The following is a 15,436-nucleotide window of genomic DNA, read 5'->3' as shown; positions in this document are numbered from 1 at the left end:
CAAAAAGAACAATGAGAGACTTCCGGCCAAGATGGAGGCATAGGTAGACACACTGCACCTCCTCGCACAACCAAAAGAAGGACAACAACAAATATAAAAACAAAAATCAATCAGAACTGACAGAAAATCAAACTGTATGAAAGTCTGACAGCCAAGGAGTTAAAGAAGAAACATTCATCCAGACCAGTAGGAGGGGCGGCGACGGGCAGCAGGGCCTAGAGGACTCCCAGTGAGGCAGCGGCTGGTGGACCCCCACGGCCCCACATTCCTGCACAGATAAACCGGGAGGAACTGAGGGGGAGCGAAGCAGACCGCGCAACCCAGGGCTCCAGGGCAGGGAAATAAAGCCTCAAACCTCTGACTGAAAACACCCGTGGGGTTGAGGCAGCAGCAGAAGAAACTCCCAGCCTCACAGAAGAGTTCATTGGAGAGACCCACAGGGTCCCAGAACGTACACAAACCCACCCACCTGGGAATCAGCACCACAAGGGCCCAATTTGCTTGTGGGTGGTAGGGCAAGTGACTAAAAACTGGCAGAGAGCAGAGCAGGCGCCATTGTTCCTCTCTCGGACCCCTCCCACACGTACAGCATCACAGCGCAGGGATGTGGGCTGCCCCGCCCTGGTGAACACCCAACGCTCTGCCCCTTACTGCATAGCAGGTGCACTTAGATAAACAACTATGACCCAAATGAAAAACCAGATCAAAGCTCCAGAGAAAATACAACTAAGTGAGGAACAGATAGCCAACCAATCAGATGCACAGTTCAAAACACTGGTAATCAGGAAGCTCACAGAAATGGTTGAGTATGGTTGCAAAATAGAGGAAAGAGTAAAGGCTATGAAAAGTGAATTAAAGGTAAGTACACAGGGAATCAACAGTGATGGGAAGGAAACCGGGACTCAAATCAATGGTGTGGACCAGAAGGAAGAAATAACATTCACCAGAACAGAATGAAGAAACAAGAATTCAAAAATATGAGGACAGGCTTAGGAGCCTACGGGACAACTTTAAACATTCCAACATCTGAATCATAAGGGTGCCAGAAGGAGAAGGGGAAGAGCAAGAAACTGAAAACTTATTTGAAAAGGCAACGGAGAATTTCCCTAAGCTGGTGAAGGAAATAGACTTCCAGGAAGACCAGGAAGCTCAGAGAGTCCCAAAAAAGTTGGACCTAAGGAAGCACACACCAAGGCACATCATAATTACGTTACCCAAGATTAAAGATAAGGAGAGAATCTTAAAAGCAGCAAGTGAAAAGCAGATGTTACCTACAAAGGAGTTCCCATAAGACAATTAGCTGATTTCTCAAAAGAAACCTTCCAGGCAAAAAGGAGCTGGAAAGAAGTATTCAAAATCATGAAAGGCAAGGACCTGCATCCAAGATTACTTTATTGAGCAAAGGTATCATTTACAATGGAAGGGCACATAAAGTGCTTTCCCAGATAAGGTCAAGTTAAAGGAGTTCCTCATCACCAAGCTTTTATTATATGAAATGTGAAAGGGACTTGTCTAAGGAGAAGATCAAAAACTATGAACAGTAAAATGACAACAAACTCGCAACTATCCACAACCAAACCTGGAGGAAAAAAAAAAAAAACCAACTAAGCAAACAACTAGAACAGAAACAGAATTGCAGAAATGGAGATCACATAGCGGGTTATCAGCGGGGAAGGGGAAAGAAGTAGAGGGAATATGAAGCATGAATAGTAGGTACAAAATAGGCAGTGGGAGGTTAAGAATAGTATGGGAAACGGAGAAGCCAAAGAACTTGTATGTACGATCCATGGACATGAACTGGAGGGAGGAGAATGTGGGTGGGAGGGGGGTACAGGGTGGAGGGGAATAAAGGACGGAATAGCACAATTGTAACAGCATAATCAATAAAATATATTTTAAAAAGAGAACAATAATAAAAACTGTAGTTCTTTGAATTAAACAGTTTTAAGACTCATCCTTTCTTAGCAGAGTAGTTTCTATTTTACCCACACTGAGTTTTTTAAAATAAGAAATTATATAAAGAATAGAATCAGAAAACCATAGTGTCTTCATAAATGATGAAAAGTTATTATTAATGGCCTTCTAAATATCAAGATCATAATCTCTTTATTCTAAGCAGTTAGTGGAATAATCAATTTATATTACTAATAGAGAGACAAACTCATAACTGAATATGTCAGGGTAATATCCGAGCTTAAATATCTTGTTTGGTTAACCACATTATTCCAGTAATTCTAGTGTAAATAATAGCAATAATAATCACCACAACAAAACAATAATCTGTGAAATAGTTACCATTACTCTTCCGCTTTGACAGAGGAAAGTGACATAACAGAGAGGTGTGTGAATATTTGAAAATACTGAGTTAACCATGATAAAAACGCAGTTCCTTATGCTGTATGCCAAATTGGTTTAGGTACATTTTTTCAGACGTATGTCACAATAATTCTGTCAGATAGAAGAAACCGGCATTATGTTACCCTATTTTATACGAGGGAAAACTGGGCATCAATAAGATTGTCATGTATCCAAGATCTTAGAAGTAGCGAGTTTTAGAGGCACTACTAGAAAACCCCGATCATCTATTTATAGGATCAGCTTTCTTTCTTTCTAGTGGTATTTCAATGGAAATTAATCAAACAGATTTGAACACATCTGACTACAAATCACGGCAAAGGTGACCTGAAAGTCTGAATGTTGTCAGGGATAATATTCAAAATACTTAAACATTAATGCAGCATGGGCAGCAAATCAGAAGGAATTCCTGGTCACCTAGCATGGATACTGACAGGCTATAGGCTCACTGGCAACGCTGCGTACAGCTCAATTACTGTGCCCCATTGTCTGATGTATATTATATGCAAAACAAGTAACTGGTGCATGAATAGAGAATAGTACCAAGGAAGGACTTAACGGCCTGCACATGTTGTCAGTGTTTAGATGCTAGCTGAGTTCCGTTACGTAACATCACTTCAAAGACAGGGAAGAGCCCACAAAACATTTCATTTCAGACACAGCAATAGACGGTCGATTTGAAATGAGAAAATGTAGGGTAGCAAGGAGATAGTCAAGAAGGTAATGAAAAGAAGAGTTTGGGAGTCACAGTGTTCTCAGTCAGTTTGAATTCTGCCTCCACTGCTTACCACCTGTGTGACATTTAGAGATTCCACCTTTCTGAGCCTCCATAGATTCTATTAAAGTAACAATAAAGATACCTGCTCTCCAGGCATTCTGAGGGAATTAGAAGAGGCTCTTCATATAATTTACTCCCAAAATTGGGACAATTTTTACTGTGAAATGGGAAGCTGGAAATAAGTGTGCTGTGGCGAACGGAATGACATAAACTAAGAGTGCCCCAGACAAACCAGCACATGTGGTCATTCTAGGAAAGGTGATCTCAAAAGTGTTCAAAACAAGGCTGGGCCAAACGGGCACCAGGCTGAGTAGAGCACCTGGCTCACAGAAATGTGAGAGAAGTTTCCAAAAATCCACGTATACAGAGTGTCGAAGAAGCTGACTAAAATCATCACTGCGACTCCTTTACCTGGACTGGCCATATACGCCTTTGTTCTCAAAAGAAATACATGCTGTTTTAAAATAGGCCCGATGAGCAATTCCTAATGTTCCCATCTTCTCTCATTTCCTGAGATATCTTTAAAACTATAGAAAAAGTAAAAAAATTGTTCTGGAAAAGGGAGAGCCCATCCCTTATTCTGCAGGGGTGTTCAACTTGCACCCTGCAGGCCCACAGGCGGCCCAGAAAGGGTATGAATGCCGCCCAAGGGAAAATCATAAATTTACTTAAAACATTACAAGATTTTTTGGTCCTGGCTGGTGTGGCTCAGTGGATTGAGCACCGGCCTGTGAACCAAAAAGTCACCGGTTTGAATCCCGATCAGGGCACATGCCTGGGTTACAAGCCAGGTCCCTAGTAGGGGGTGCTACATGCATGCAGACAATATTTTGACTCTGAAGAGTATCTATAGTTTACAATAGAACATACATTTTGAAATTATTTTTATTAGAATGCAGAATATTTGATACTTGAATCACTATATATTCAATATATGATTACATGTTTAGAAGCGGCTGCTTAGATTCTGAGATAGGTAGTACATGTAATTTCAAGTAAAACATAGAGCAGCTAAAAAAGCATCAGTGAATCATTCCATAAGGAATGTGTTGTTCATTTTAAAATGCACGATGGGATCTTGAAAATTCTTAGAGATCACGAGAAAATCATTAATTCTTAAGTGTATAAATGCAAGCGCAAAATAAAAGGCAATTGAGTTGCATAACAATGTAAAGGAAAAAAGAAACAATTAAAATAACTTTTAAGCAAAGTATACAGACAGAAGTTTACTAATTCTTTAATAAGCTGATTAAAAACACTCTATGACCTCTCTTCATTTTTTATCAGCATCTCTTAAAAGCCTCTTCCTTTCACGGCATCTTCCCTAATTAATATGAAAGCAAGTTCCAGATTCCCCAGAGTCTTACCCTGAATCTAGAAGCAATTAATTTTCTATTCACTTAACATTCTACAATAAAGTTCTGCCCTTTGACAGAAAAAGTAATTTATTCACTCAAATGTTTATTTAGAAGTTGTTAAATCCTTCATATTGGTAGCAGACCTTGACTTAAAATGAACCTGCAAAACTGAAAAATAATCACTTATTCATGGAGTCAAACATTAATTGTGTGTTACATACCAGGCACTATAGTAGGTACTGTGATAGTAAAACCAAACTAAGTCAAACCAAAAAAAGAAAAGAGAACATAGGGGTGCTTATGTTCTTTCAAATTAGTGTTTTGGGTTTCTTTTGATGTATTTCCAGAACTGGGATCACTAGGTCAAAAGGCAGTTCCATTTTTAGTTTTTTGAGGAAACTCCATACTGTTTTCCACAGTGGCTGCACCAGTCTGCATTCCCACCAACAGTGCACTAGGGTTCCCTTTTCTCCACATCCTCGCCAGCGCTTGTTGGCTGATTTATTGATGGCAGCCATTCTGACAGGTGTGAGGTGGTGTCTCATTGTGGTTTTAATTTGCATCTCTCTGATGATTAGTGACATTGAGCATCTTTTCATAGGTCTATTGGCCCTCTCTATGTCCTCTTTAGAGAAGTTTCTATTCAGGTGCTTTGCTCATTTATTAAATGGGATTGCTTGCTTTTCGGTGTTGAGTTTTATAAGTTCTTTATAAATTTTGGATGTTAACACTTTATCAGATGTAGCAGCAAATATGTTCTCCCATTCTGTGGGTTCTCTTTTTATTTTGTTGATGATCTCCTTTGCTGTGCAAAAACATTTTAGTTTGATGTAGTCCCATTTGTTTATTTTTTCTTTTGTTTTTCCTACCTGAGGATATATACCAGGTAAAATATTGCTACAAGCAATCCAAAACACTAATTCAAACCAACATAAGCACTCCTGTGTTCACTGAAGCATTATTTACAATCACCAAGATATGGAAGAACCCATGTATTCATCAGTAGATGGGCAGATAAAAAAACTATGGGACATTTACACAATGGAATACTACTCAGCCATAAAAAAGAAGAAAATTTTGCCCTTTGCGACCGTATGGATGGACCTGGAGAACATTATGCTGAGTGAAATAAGCCAGGCAGGGAAAGACAAATAACATATGATTTCACTCATATGTGAAATTAATGAACAAACTGAACTAACAAGCAAAATAGAGAAAGACTCACAGAAAGCAGGGTGACAGCTATGGGGGGTGAAGGGGTGGAGGTATAGAGCAAGAAGGAAAAAGGATTCATGGGCATGACAACAGCACGGTGCTTGCTGGGAGGGAGGGGGGTGTAAGGGGACTAAATGGTAACAGGAAAAATATTTTTTTAAAAAAAAAGAAAAATTAAGTTCAAGTCCTGAATTTCTAGGAACCAAGAATCTAATTAACAACAATCCAATATCGGTTTGGATAATTAAGTCTGGCTTTGATCATAATAGTCTTTATGAAAGCCACATGAGATAATGACTTTGTCAATGGCTTCCAACCAAAGGCCACCAGGAACAGGCCTGCAGATCAATAAAGTAAGACTGACTTGCTTGTTGCAACAAGAGATGCCGTGAAACAGGAAACTATGTGGGTTATGTCTCTAAGAGGATGTTAAAATGAGTTCATAGCTATTGGGCTTGTGGAAGGCGATGGTGTGGTCAAGGAAGCAAGGCTTTGTCTTTAATTGGATGCTATAGGAAAGTGGGAGTAATCCAATAACTGGGTATCCTCAAAAAATTATGTAAATGACCCTGGCTGGTGTGGCTCAGTGGATTGAGTGCCGCCAGCCTGTGAACCAAAAGGTCGCTGGTTCAATTCCCAGTCAGGGCACATGCCTGGGTTGCAGGCCAGGTCCCCAGTAGGGGGCACTCAAGAGGCAACCACACATGGATGTTTCTCTCCCTCTCTTTCTCCCTCCTTCCCCTCTTTCTAAAAATAAATAAATAAAATCTTCAAACATTTTTTAAAAAATTAAACAAATTATGTAGATAGCATGAAGAATATAGGGAGAATAAAGCTATGATTAGTAAAGTACAATCTGCCATAAAGATGGAGGCATTTGGTCATTTTGGGTGGTTTGGACAGTGTTATTATTTTTGTCTATATTGAGACACACGTAGAAAGAGGTGGTGTTTTTCTCTGGATCTGTCAGGATCATCATGTGGCCTTGTCTGAGGCCAGCATTCTGAGCAGCTCTTCATTCTCAACAGCGAAGCATCACAGACCAGCTGCAAGCTCTGGTACAGCATCTAGCAACTCTAAGGTCTAACCCAAGTGCCACGCCAGTTCCTGCGTATCAGTGGCTCCTTTTTTTTTCCCCCCTCAAATGCATATAAACAGAGGCATAACAGGAAATGCTTATGTTTCAATAAGTTCACTTTGGCTGCAGTGATCTGAAACTTCTAAAGAATAAAACATTAGTGGCAGGGAAGGCCAGCCAGGAATTATCATCTTAAACAGAGGAGAGGCACCCTAAAAACTTTAATCAGGGTTGTGGTGATGGAAATAGAGAGAATTAGATGGTTTCAAGAGCTGGTAATTGAACTTGTCAAAGGGTAGGCTTGTGAATGGTAAAGAAAAATTCTACATGGCCCAGTTAGATTTTAGATTTCTAGATTGGGCTTTTGGAAGAGAAGACAAAAAGAGAAAGATTAAATGAGGGTTGCGGAGGTGATGAGGTTTAAGTTTTCAGGTAAACATCCAATTAAAGGTGTCTATTAAGCAATTAGATATATTGGCCTGGGCTTTATAGGTACAAGAGAAAGTAGATTCTGTCTGAATGAGGAGGAATGAGGATAATCTGGAGAAGAAACACAAGGGAAGAACTATAGAGAATATTAATATATCAGTATTACAGGGAGAATGAGATGGAACAAATAGCCAAAAATGTAAAAAAAAAAAAAAAAAAAAGGTAACCAATAGAGAGTAGTATCCCATCAACCAAGGGAGAATTTCATAAAGGATGAGGTGAATAGGGTCTAGTCCTGCAGAGCAGTTGAGTAAAATAAGGCACAAAAATATTCATGGGTATATTTAGAGGAGAGGAGGTTTTTCTCTAAGATGGAAAAATAGCCTGTTTAAAGGCTGATGATAAAAACCCAAAAAGGAGAGAGATTGAAGATATGGATATGTGGCTGAATGGAAACTGGTTCCTTAGGATATAGAAAGTGAAGAATATTTAAGAATGCACACCCATCCACACGGATTAGCCACACCTAATGAAAGCACCCTCTCTTCCGGCAAGGCAGGTGGTAAGAGACTGTATGAGAACAAACCTACTTGTAAATGGTGGGGGAAAGTTTAGGAGAACCATAGAAACCTGAACTAATTGTTGAGAGAAACTAAGGAGAAAATTAACTAGGGATGCATGGAACGCTTGTGACGAAGTGCTGTCGAACCTGTTTAAGCGCGCCATTGCAGACACGGAGTAATGTCTGCCAGTGAAACATCTACCGTGCAGGTATGCAAGGGGGAGCTGACCTGAGGAGATTTGGGAAATGGAAGCTCTTGGAGATAACAGATCAGCCCACAGGGGCTGAGATGGTTAAGGATGAAGGCACAGCTTGGGTGAGCGGGACTGTGAACCTGGTGCAAAGTTTTCAGTGAGGAAACCCATAAGATAAAATGGTTTGAGTGATAGATGTCCACTTGGCATGAAATGCAAGGGAAGAGGTATCTTTACACAGAGCAGTACCTTTGGATTTGACCCTGGGAAGTAAGGTGACGAGCAATTCTAAAGGAGTGGGTGTGTGAAAGAGTCTTTAGGCTTCGTAGCATTCTCGAGGGTAAAAGTGGTTTCCGTGTACGAATAGAGTGAATGCGCAGGACAGGGGGTGTGCCTCGGCAGAAGGCTTTCAGAGTTCCAAGCAGGAGGGCATGGGAAGGCACAAAGTGAGGCAGAGAAAAGAGAGCGAGGAAGAACATAGAAATGAGGACACGCACAAAAAGACAGATGGATAGATGTACCTAAATTCTGTGTTGTAAACACAGGTAACAGAGATAAGAGAAAGCTGAATTTGTTGGCTTGCCCATTTCCAACAGAACCTGCTTAAAAGCTGATTGGGTGTGGGTGTAAACAGCCAGAGGTCCCAGAAAGAGCCCAGGGCCTGTTGACCTTCACAACTGGCAGGACAGTTTTCAAGAGCGCCTGGTACAGGTCCCATATTCTCAGACACCTTATCACATTATCTTGTAGTCAGGTCATTTTCTTGTTTGAATTACTAACTTACTGTACCATGTACTCATTTCAAGAAGCTGAGTACCGTCTCTTTCTGTGTGTAATGCTCAGTTTCTCGCCCAAATATTTGAAGGAAAAACAAGGATGCACATTATACATGGGTAGTAGCCACAATACCTTATATCTGCGCTTGTGTTTTGTAATCACTTGTTACATATAATTTCTTGTCCCATAAAAGGTTCAGAAAGGAATGCTAAAATTTCTTTAGAATACAAAAAATAAACATCTACGTATAAATAAATAAATAATCGAATTAAAAAATTCAGACAAAACCTTTTCTTTTCTTTTTTCCTGACAGTTTGGGCCAACAACATGGATATGCGTTATAGACGGGAGCGCACTATGTACAACAGAGTGTGGGAGCCAGACCTGGTACTCCCCTAGAGATGCTACGCTGTGGTGACATCGACAGAATGAATGAAGCAGCATCTGGGTAAGAGACATCAAGTCCCAGACGGTGTGTCTCCTGATTCTCAAACCTTCACGTGCATATAAATCACCTGGGGATCTTGTTTAAGTGTAAATTCTGAGGTGTTAGGTCTGGAATGCTACACACCTAACAAAGTCACACATGAAGCCAATATTGGGTGTCCAGGGACCACGCTTTGAGTAGAACTGTCCCCTAGAACTCAACTTTGAAGTCAGTGCATTATGTTAATTGTCTGTGTAAAATACATGGTTAATAGGGCAGAGGCCATTATGTTAGGTTTAAAAGTATTTAACATTGAGCTGATAATGTCCTAGCTCAAAGCACTTGAAAGTGAAGGAACAAAGTAAACAGAAAAGAAGGTCATATTTAGCCAATTTTAACGGATGCCGACAAATGAATTAATAGCACTCGGATTCATATGGTGGGCCTCCCACGTGCTCAAAATAACCTACATAAACGGACAAGTGAAGAGTAAGAAAATTAATGGACACCAAAACTGCATATCCATCATCATTATGTATTTCTCCCAAGGATTTTTACTACATATACATTATATTTGGCCCGAAGGAAATGTCTAGGTAAATCATTTTATGTCCTATTTTATAGGCAATTAAGAATGATGTTGTTATTTCAGAAAATGAGAGTGGAAGTTGATAAAGGTGACCCGCGAGGCATTAGAAAAACCCTCGTACAATATTGTACACTTTTTTTCCCCAGCACTTTCAGTCTGTCGTTGCTAATACTATTGATTAAATGCAAATTGCCTCTAGGTAACCATAAGATAACAGGAAATGTTTGAATTTGTATTCCTTAAATGCGGGGACTCCATTTTCCTGCTTGATCAAAGCTGTTTTAAGATACAGAAAGGGGATGACAAACAGATAAGTAGATTATACAGATAGATTTAAAAATTAGCTAATAAAATAAAAATGTCTGCCCCAGGAGAGCCATCCTTTCAGTTGCTAAATAGGTCACAGGAACCTGGAAAGGGATTCAAAGGGCATCTTCTCTAAGTAATTTTCTAGCCAGGGATTTTTCCCTCAAAAATCGTAACAAAAAATACCTTCACAGAAATATGCTCTGAAATAAGACATTTTGCTAAATTTCTACTACATATTATACGGTATTCTTTGGTTTAATTTTCAGACTAAAATATTAACAATATAATCATAGTTCCATTGCTTGAAACTATCAGTCTATTATGCTGGTAACAGACTATTGTATAAAGCTAATAATAAATTCAAACCAAAATGCTGATTTATAAAGAGGGAACTCTGAGAAATGTTGATGAAATTATCTCTCGTCCTCCAGTAGCCTACAAAATAGATGCTTTTTTCCCCAGAAGATCTTTTGTTTATTCTCCAAAAGTTCTAACCCCACAGCAAGTATTAACTTGCTTCTGAGGTAGTGCTGTATTTGTAAAAAATAGAGTAGATTTTGTAATTCATGAAATAGAATGCTCAAAAGATAAGGCAGAACTAATCCACACAGATGTGACCTTCTTATAGCTCAAATTATTTCACATTCAGAAGATTTGTTGCTTTAGCCTGCCCACCCCGGAGTGTATGCTCTGCCTGTTAGAAATTCCCTTACAAACTACCCGGATATCTCAGAGGTACTGCAGGTTGGGATGCAAACCATTGCAATAAAGCAAGGCACAATGAAAGCAAGATATAACCTTTTCTTACTGGTAGAGGAGGGTCTTACCTTCTTTGCTTTGTAAAATAACACGACATCTGTGAAGCACAATAAAATGAAGTGCAATAAAATTGGGCAATGCCTATAGGGCAATATCATTGTCCAAGTTGAAAACTCATAGCCCTGATGATGTCCCTGAAGATGGAGCAGTTCTTAGGAAATTAATTTTTTTAAAAAGTCCCTACTGCGAAGGACAAAACTATAACGTCTCGGTAGGGAATAAAAACTTGCAAAATAAATAGTGGATAAATAAATACTGAAAGACCCTGGACTTCTTTTAATTATACAATGTATTACATAAATATCTAGAAGATTCATATCTGTTGTAATTTATACAAAATAATGACTAGAAAGAATAACTTTGTGATGACAGGAAAAGCATAAACAACGAAGTCGTAAGTATAGTATTTCTAAGCAGCTATTCTATTCCATTCTGCAAGCTTGCTAACTCCCAGCCTTGAGGTGACAAAACAATCTATGAAGGGAAATCAATGTAACTCCGTGTTCTATAATTGTTAATTTACAGCTAGACAGTATAAAAATTAAAGAAGGCTTATGAAAAGCATTCCTGATCATTCACAGCAGAACCAGGAAAGATTCTACTAGGCTCAACTTTTATTCTACTTGATACCTAAAACATATGTTAAAGATATACTGAAAAGCATGGTGTCATATTGCTATAATCTTTTCAACTCTAACGGAATCAGAGTGAATTAAGCAAAGATTTTACAAGCAACAAAACATAGGAAAAACACATGAAAATTAATGTGTGACATACGTTGACTTTTTCTTTAAGGTCTAAGAAGTTGCCTTCCTTCCGATAGATGGCAAATTCAGGGCTCTGCAGCACAGCTTCTGAACGAGTGATCCAACTGTGAAGTTCAGTTATATCGACGTCCAACCTAACACAGGACAAAATAAGCATCGTTATTTCTTGATTATCTCCTCCTTCTATCTGGGGAAAAAAAATGGTAATCTGTCCATGTATATCATTCTCCAACTAACCTGAGACTCCTGCTGGATGCCCCTGTTACTATGAATGACATTAATATTTCCCTAGTCATGTAGGCGCACAATGTGGAGTCAGCTTTCATGTCGAGTCTCCTGATTATGGTGGTCATTTTGTTCATCTACATGTGGTCGTCACCTCTACCAAATTCCCTACATGCCATTACTCAGTCTCTGCCTGAATGTCTGCACTGGTGGGTAATTTACTACTGTCCGAGGTAACCCTCCCTGTTTTTGGAAAGCATTTACAGCAAACAGAGCATTCCTTTTGGCGGGGCCAGTGAACCATGCCTCTGCTGTTCATGCTCTCCTACGGCATCCCATCGTATTGGCTCTGGATTTGGCCACGTGATTTGCTATGGCGAACGGGATATTAGTAAGTGCAACACAAGCAGGAGCTTCATGAGTGTTTGCACCTTGTCCTCTGAGAGCACGCACGAGGTGAATGCAACTGTTCAGTAGGAATTCCAACAACCCTTTAAGAAAGTTAAATCTAGCCAAGTGGAGACACCAAATACATGAATAAAGCCTTCTTTGACCTTTGAACTATCTCAAATAGCAGCAAATGAGTGCTCCAGATGACACCACTTAGAGCCACAAAACTGCCCCAAGAGCTCTGCAAAATAGCGAGAAGTGATAATTAACTGCCGTACTATGACACTAAATTTGGGAGTGGGTTGTTGTGCTGCAACAGACACTCTCAAACATTCTTCCGTTGCCGAGATCATGGTGCTAATGGGAATACATTGGCACTGTCATCAGATGACTCAGGTCGAGTTAAAGCAGAGGCTGTAGGGGAGTCATGGGCAGGTTGCAAGGGTGGAGGATGTCTATGAATCACTTGAAATTCCAGGCACAATTCTGAATTGTGTGTGTTTTTCTCAAGAAAGAACCTCTCGATTTTATCAGCATCTATAAAGAATCTATGGAAAGGGAATTTGGAGATCATCTAATCCAACCGTTTCCTAAACAAAATCGGCAAACAAATGAAAGTTTGCAGACTTAAGTCTCTCAAGTCTCCTCCAATGAAGTGATCCTTCACAGACTCTTACCTCCCTATCCACTAGAAGACTTCTATTTTGAAAATGGGGCGCCTTACTACAATCTACTTTGGTCAAATGTATCCTTTTTCTTTAAATCAGCCTGACCCAGTTACACACCACATATTCTTACTCATAAAGGTGAGATGGGAATATCCACCACTCACTATTGAATCCCCTCCCACTTAAACCTGGGCTGTCTGGTTTCACATGCTTTTGAGTCAGACTGTCTCTAGGAAAGATTATTCACTTCCACCTACAGGCCCATGAGACTAAAACTTGACCTAAATGCTAAGGCTGGCATCACAGCTGGGAGAGAACTGCTAAGGCCTACGTTGAGGGATGTTTTCTACCCGGCCTGGAATGTACGTGGATCTTATTTTGCACACGTGTTACAATGATCCTTTAACCACCATCTCCAATCCATCGGGGAAAAAAGAAAGAAAGGTTATTTACCCAGTTTGAGAGTAGATCATTTTCATTCAAAAAGTCATACACTACTTTGACATCGGTCTTTCTGAAAAATGTGAAACTGCATGTTTCCTTTTAAAACATATGTCTCTTCATTTCTACCACAAAATGTATATACTAAGTACTTATTATATGACAGGCATAATATTAAACTCCATAAATAACATTAATGAATATGCATCTGTCCACATTATCAAGGAAATTGGTTTGGTGAAGCACCCATTTGACAAAATAAAATGCTTCCCACATAGATCTGGGATCAGCTCACACTGCAAGACTTTTATTTTGCCTGAGGAGAAAACGCCTCTTCCATGAATTAGAATTAAACAGCTTCTGGGCTAGAGGCTCGGCCAAGCAAATTGGTTATCGCCACACAATGAAGGGCCCGTGGAGTCAAAACCGAGGTAACCCTCTGCCTGCCATTCAGTGTCTGAAAAGTTGAGGAAAGGCTGGACAACAGTTGGTGGGCAGTTCTAATAATTAAGATCAATTCAGGCAATAGGGTGGGAAATACCACAAAGCAGTTTTTCTTCATTTATTTAGTTTGTCTGATTTTATGAATTTGGAAGGAGATTGTACAAGGTTGCTTAAACTTCCATTTTACATAAAAACCCTATGGAGAATGATTATACACCATGTTGGATTTGCAGAGTTTTAAAAAGGGATTTTAACTTGTTCTAGGGCACTCACGGGTAGAGTGCTTTCCCAAAGAAAAACAATCCATTCATAGGCACGGGGGTTAATATGTTACACTTTCTTTCTGAAATAGAACGAAGCAAAATTCAGTGCGTTTGTACAATTATCTGCTGTTAGCTTTTCTTTTTCTCCTTTGTTCCATAATTGTGACATTTTGATTCCTTTGGAGATGGCTGCAGTCTAAACCCAATTCATACAGGATTTAAGCTCTATGATATTCCTCACCTAACCTTAGTTTTACAGGTTTTTCCAGTTGCTTCAACTACATCTGTGATTTCCTCACTGTCCTGATGTGAGATGTGGTCAGCCAACATCTAACATTCAACACCATCCTTTAGAGTTCTGGGAGTTAACAGTCAGCTACTAGCATTGTTTCCCTTCCAATATTCTTCCAGTAGCCGTTGTCCCCATGTCTCCATCTCTTTTTGACAGTAATGAGGATGGAGGGGTGAAGGGGAAGCAGCGGCAGAGTTTCAAAAGGACTCCCACGCACTCATACTGAGCGCCAATGGCCCACATTCAACTCTTAGCCTCAGAGGCATTTCCACTGCTTTTAGCAAAATGAACATGGTCTCCTTCTTGGTTCCTACCCAGACCCTGGCTTTCAAGTAACAATTGCACATTGGTTTTATTCCTTATCAATTTCACAGCTATTGCCCCATCATTTCTTGTGGTCTGCCCCCTAGTTTTCACATTTTCACTGCAATTGAGTATTTTTCGGATATCTCTGCTAAGATAAGATGACAAACGGACCAACTCTTTGGATTTAAATCCATACGTGTTCATAGAGTGAGTGTTGTCTACTCTGCCCAGCCTTTGGCCAGGGATATTTCCCATCATGCTTTGTACTGTCCTATCTCAGGCTGTGTATTGAATCTCCACTGGAAGATATCATAGAGACGTAACTGTTGCCTTCTCAAAAACCGTCGAGAAAAACACTGCAGAGTTCTTTTCAATACTGTATTATACCTTAGATTTTATGCATGTGTTTTTCTTTCCTCATAAAATCACTCATTTCTATTTGTCACTTTTCAAACTCTCAAAAAATCACTGTTAATGAACTGATATAGACTAAGTTGCTCAGAAGGGCCTCTGTACCCTCAGAATCAGCACGTGAATACACTCCTTACTCATCTCATAACACACTTCACTCTGTACTTAATGTACTTCTACATGCTGTTCAAGACAGGCTCTATCCCTTAAGCCCAATCTACCTTTATCCAACTTAAAATCCTCTTTATCTACCAAGAAAATTGACTTCTTCTTCTCTCTTCACAAAATGATTTTTTCTTCTGTAATTATTGATGAATATTCTGCCTGATATTTTTCAAG

At 39.7% G+C, this 15,436-nt stretch overlaps 1 protein-coding gene across 3 annotated transcripts in view; it reads right to left on the bottom strand.

Moving 5' to 3' along the window:
- Positions 1–15,436, bottom strand: part of DMD (dystrophin) — a 1,965,474-nt gene that overhangs the window by 1,229,304 nt on the left and 720,734 nt on the right. For all 3 annotated transcript variants that reach the window (XM_053917632.1, XM_053917633.2, XM_053917631.1), the window contains exon 18: positions 11,668–11,791. In XM_053917632.1, the coding sequence (XP_053773607.1) occupies positions 11,668–11,791 (124 nt within the window). The remainder of the gene's footprint in view (positions 1–11,667; positions 11,792–15,436) is intronic.

This window comes from Desmodus rotundus, chromosome X (genome assembly GCF_022682495.2).
Source record: "Desmodus rotundus isolate HL8 chromosome X, HLdesRot8A.1, whole genome shotgun sequence".
Lineage (NCBI taxonomy): Eukaryota > Metazoa > Chordata > Mammalia > Chiroptera > Phyllostomidae > Desmodus > Desmodus rotundus.
This window is presented reverse-complemented; position numbering and strand designations above follow the sequence as displayed.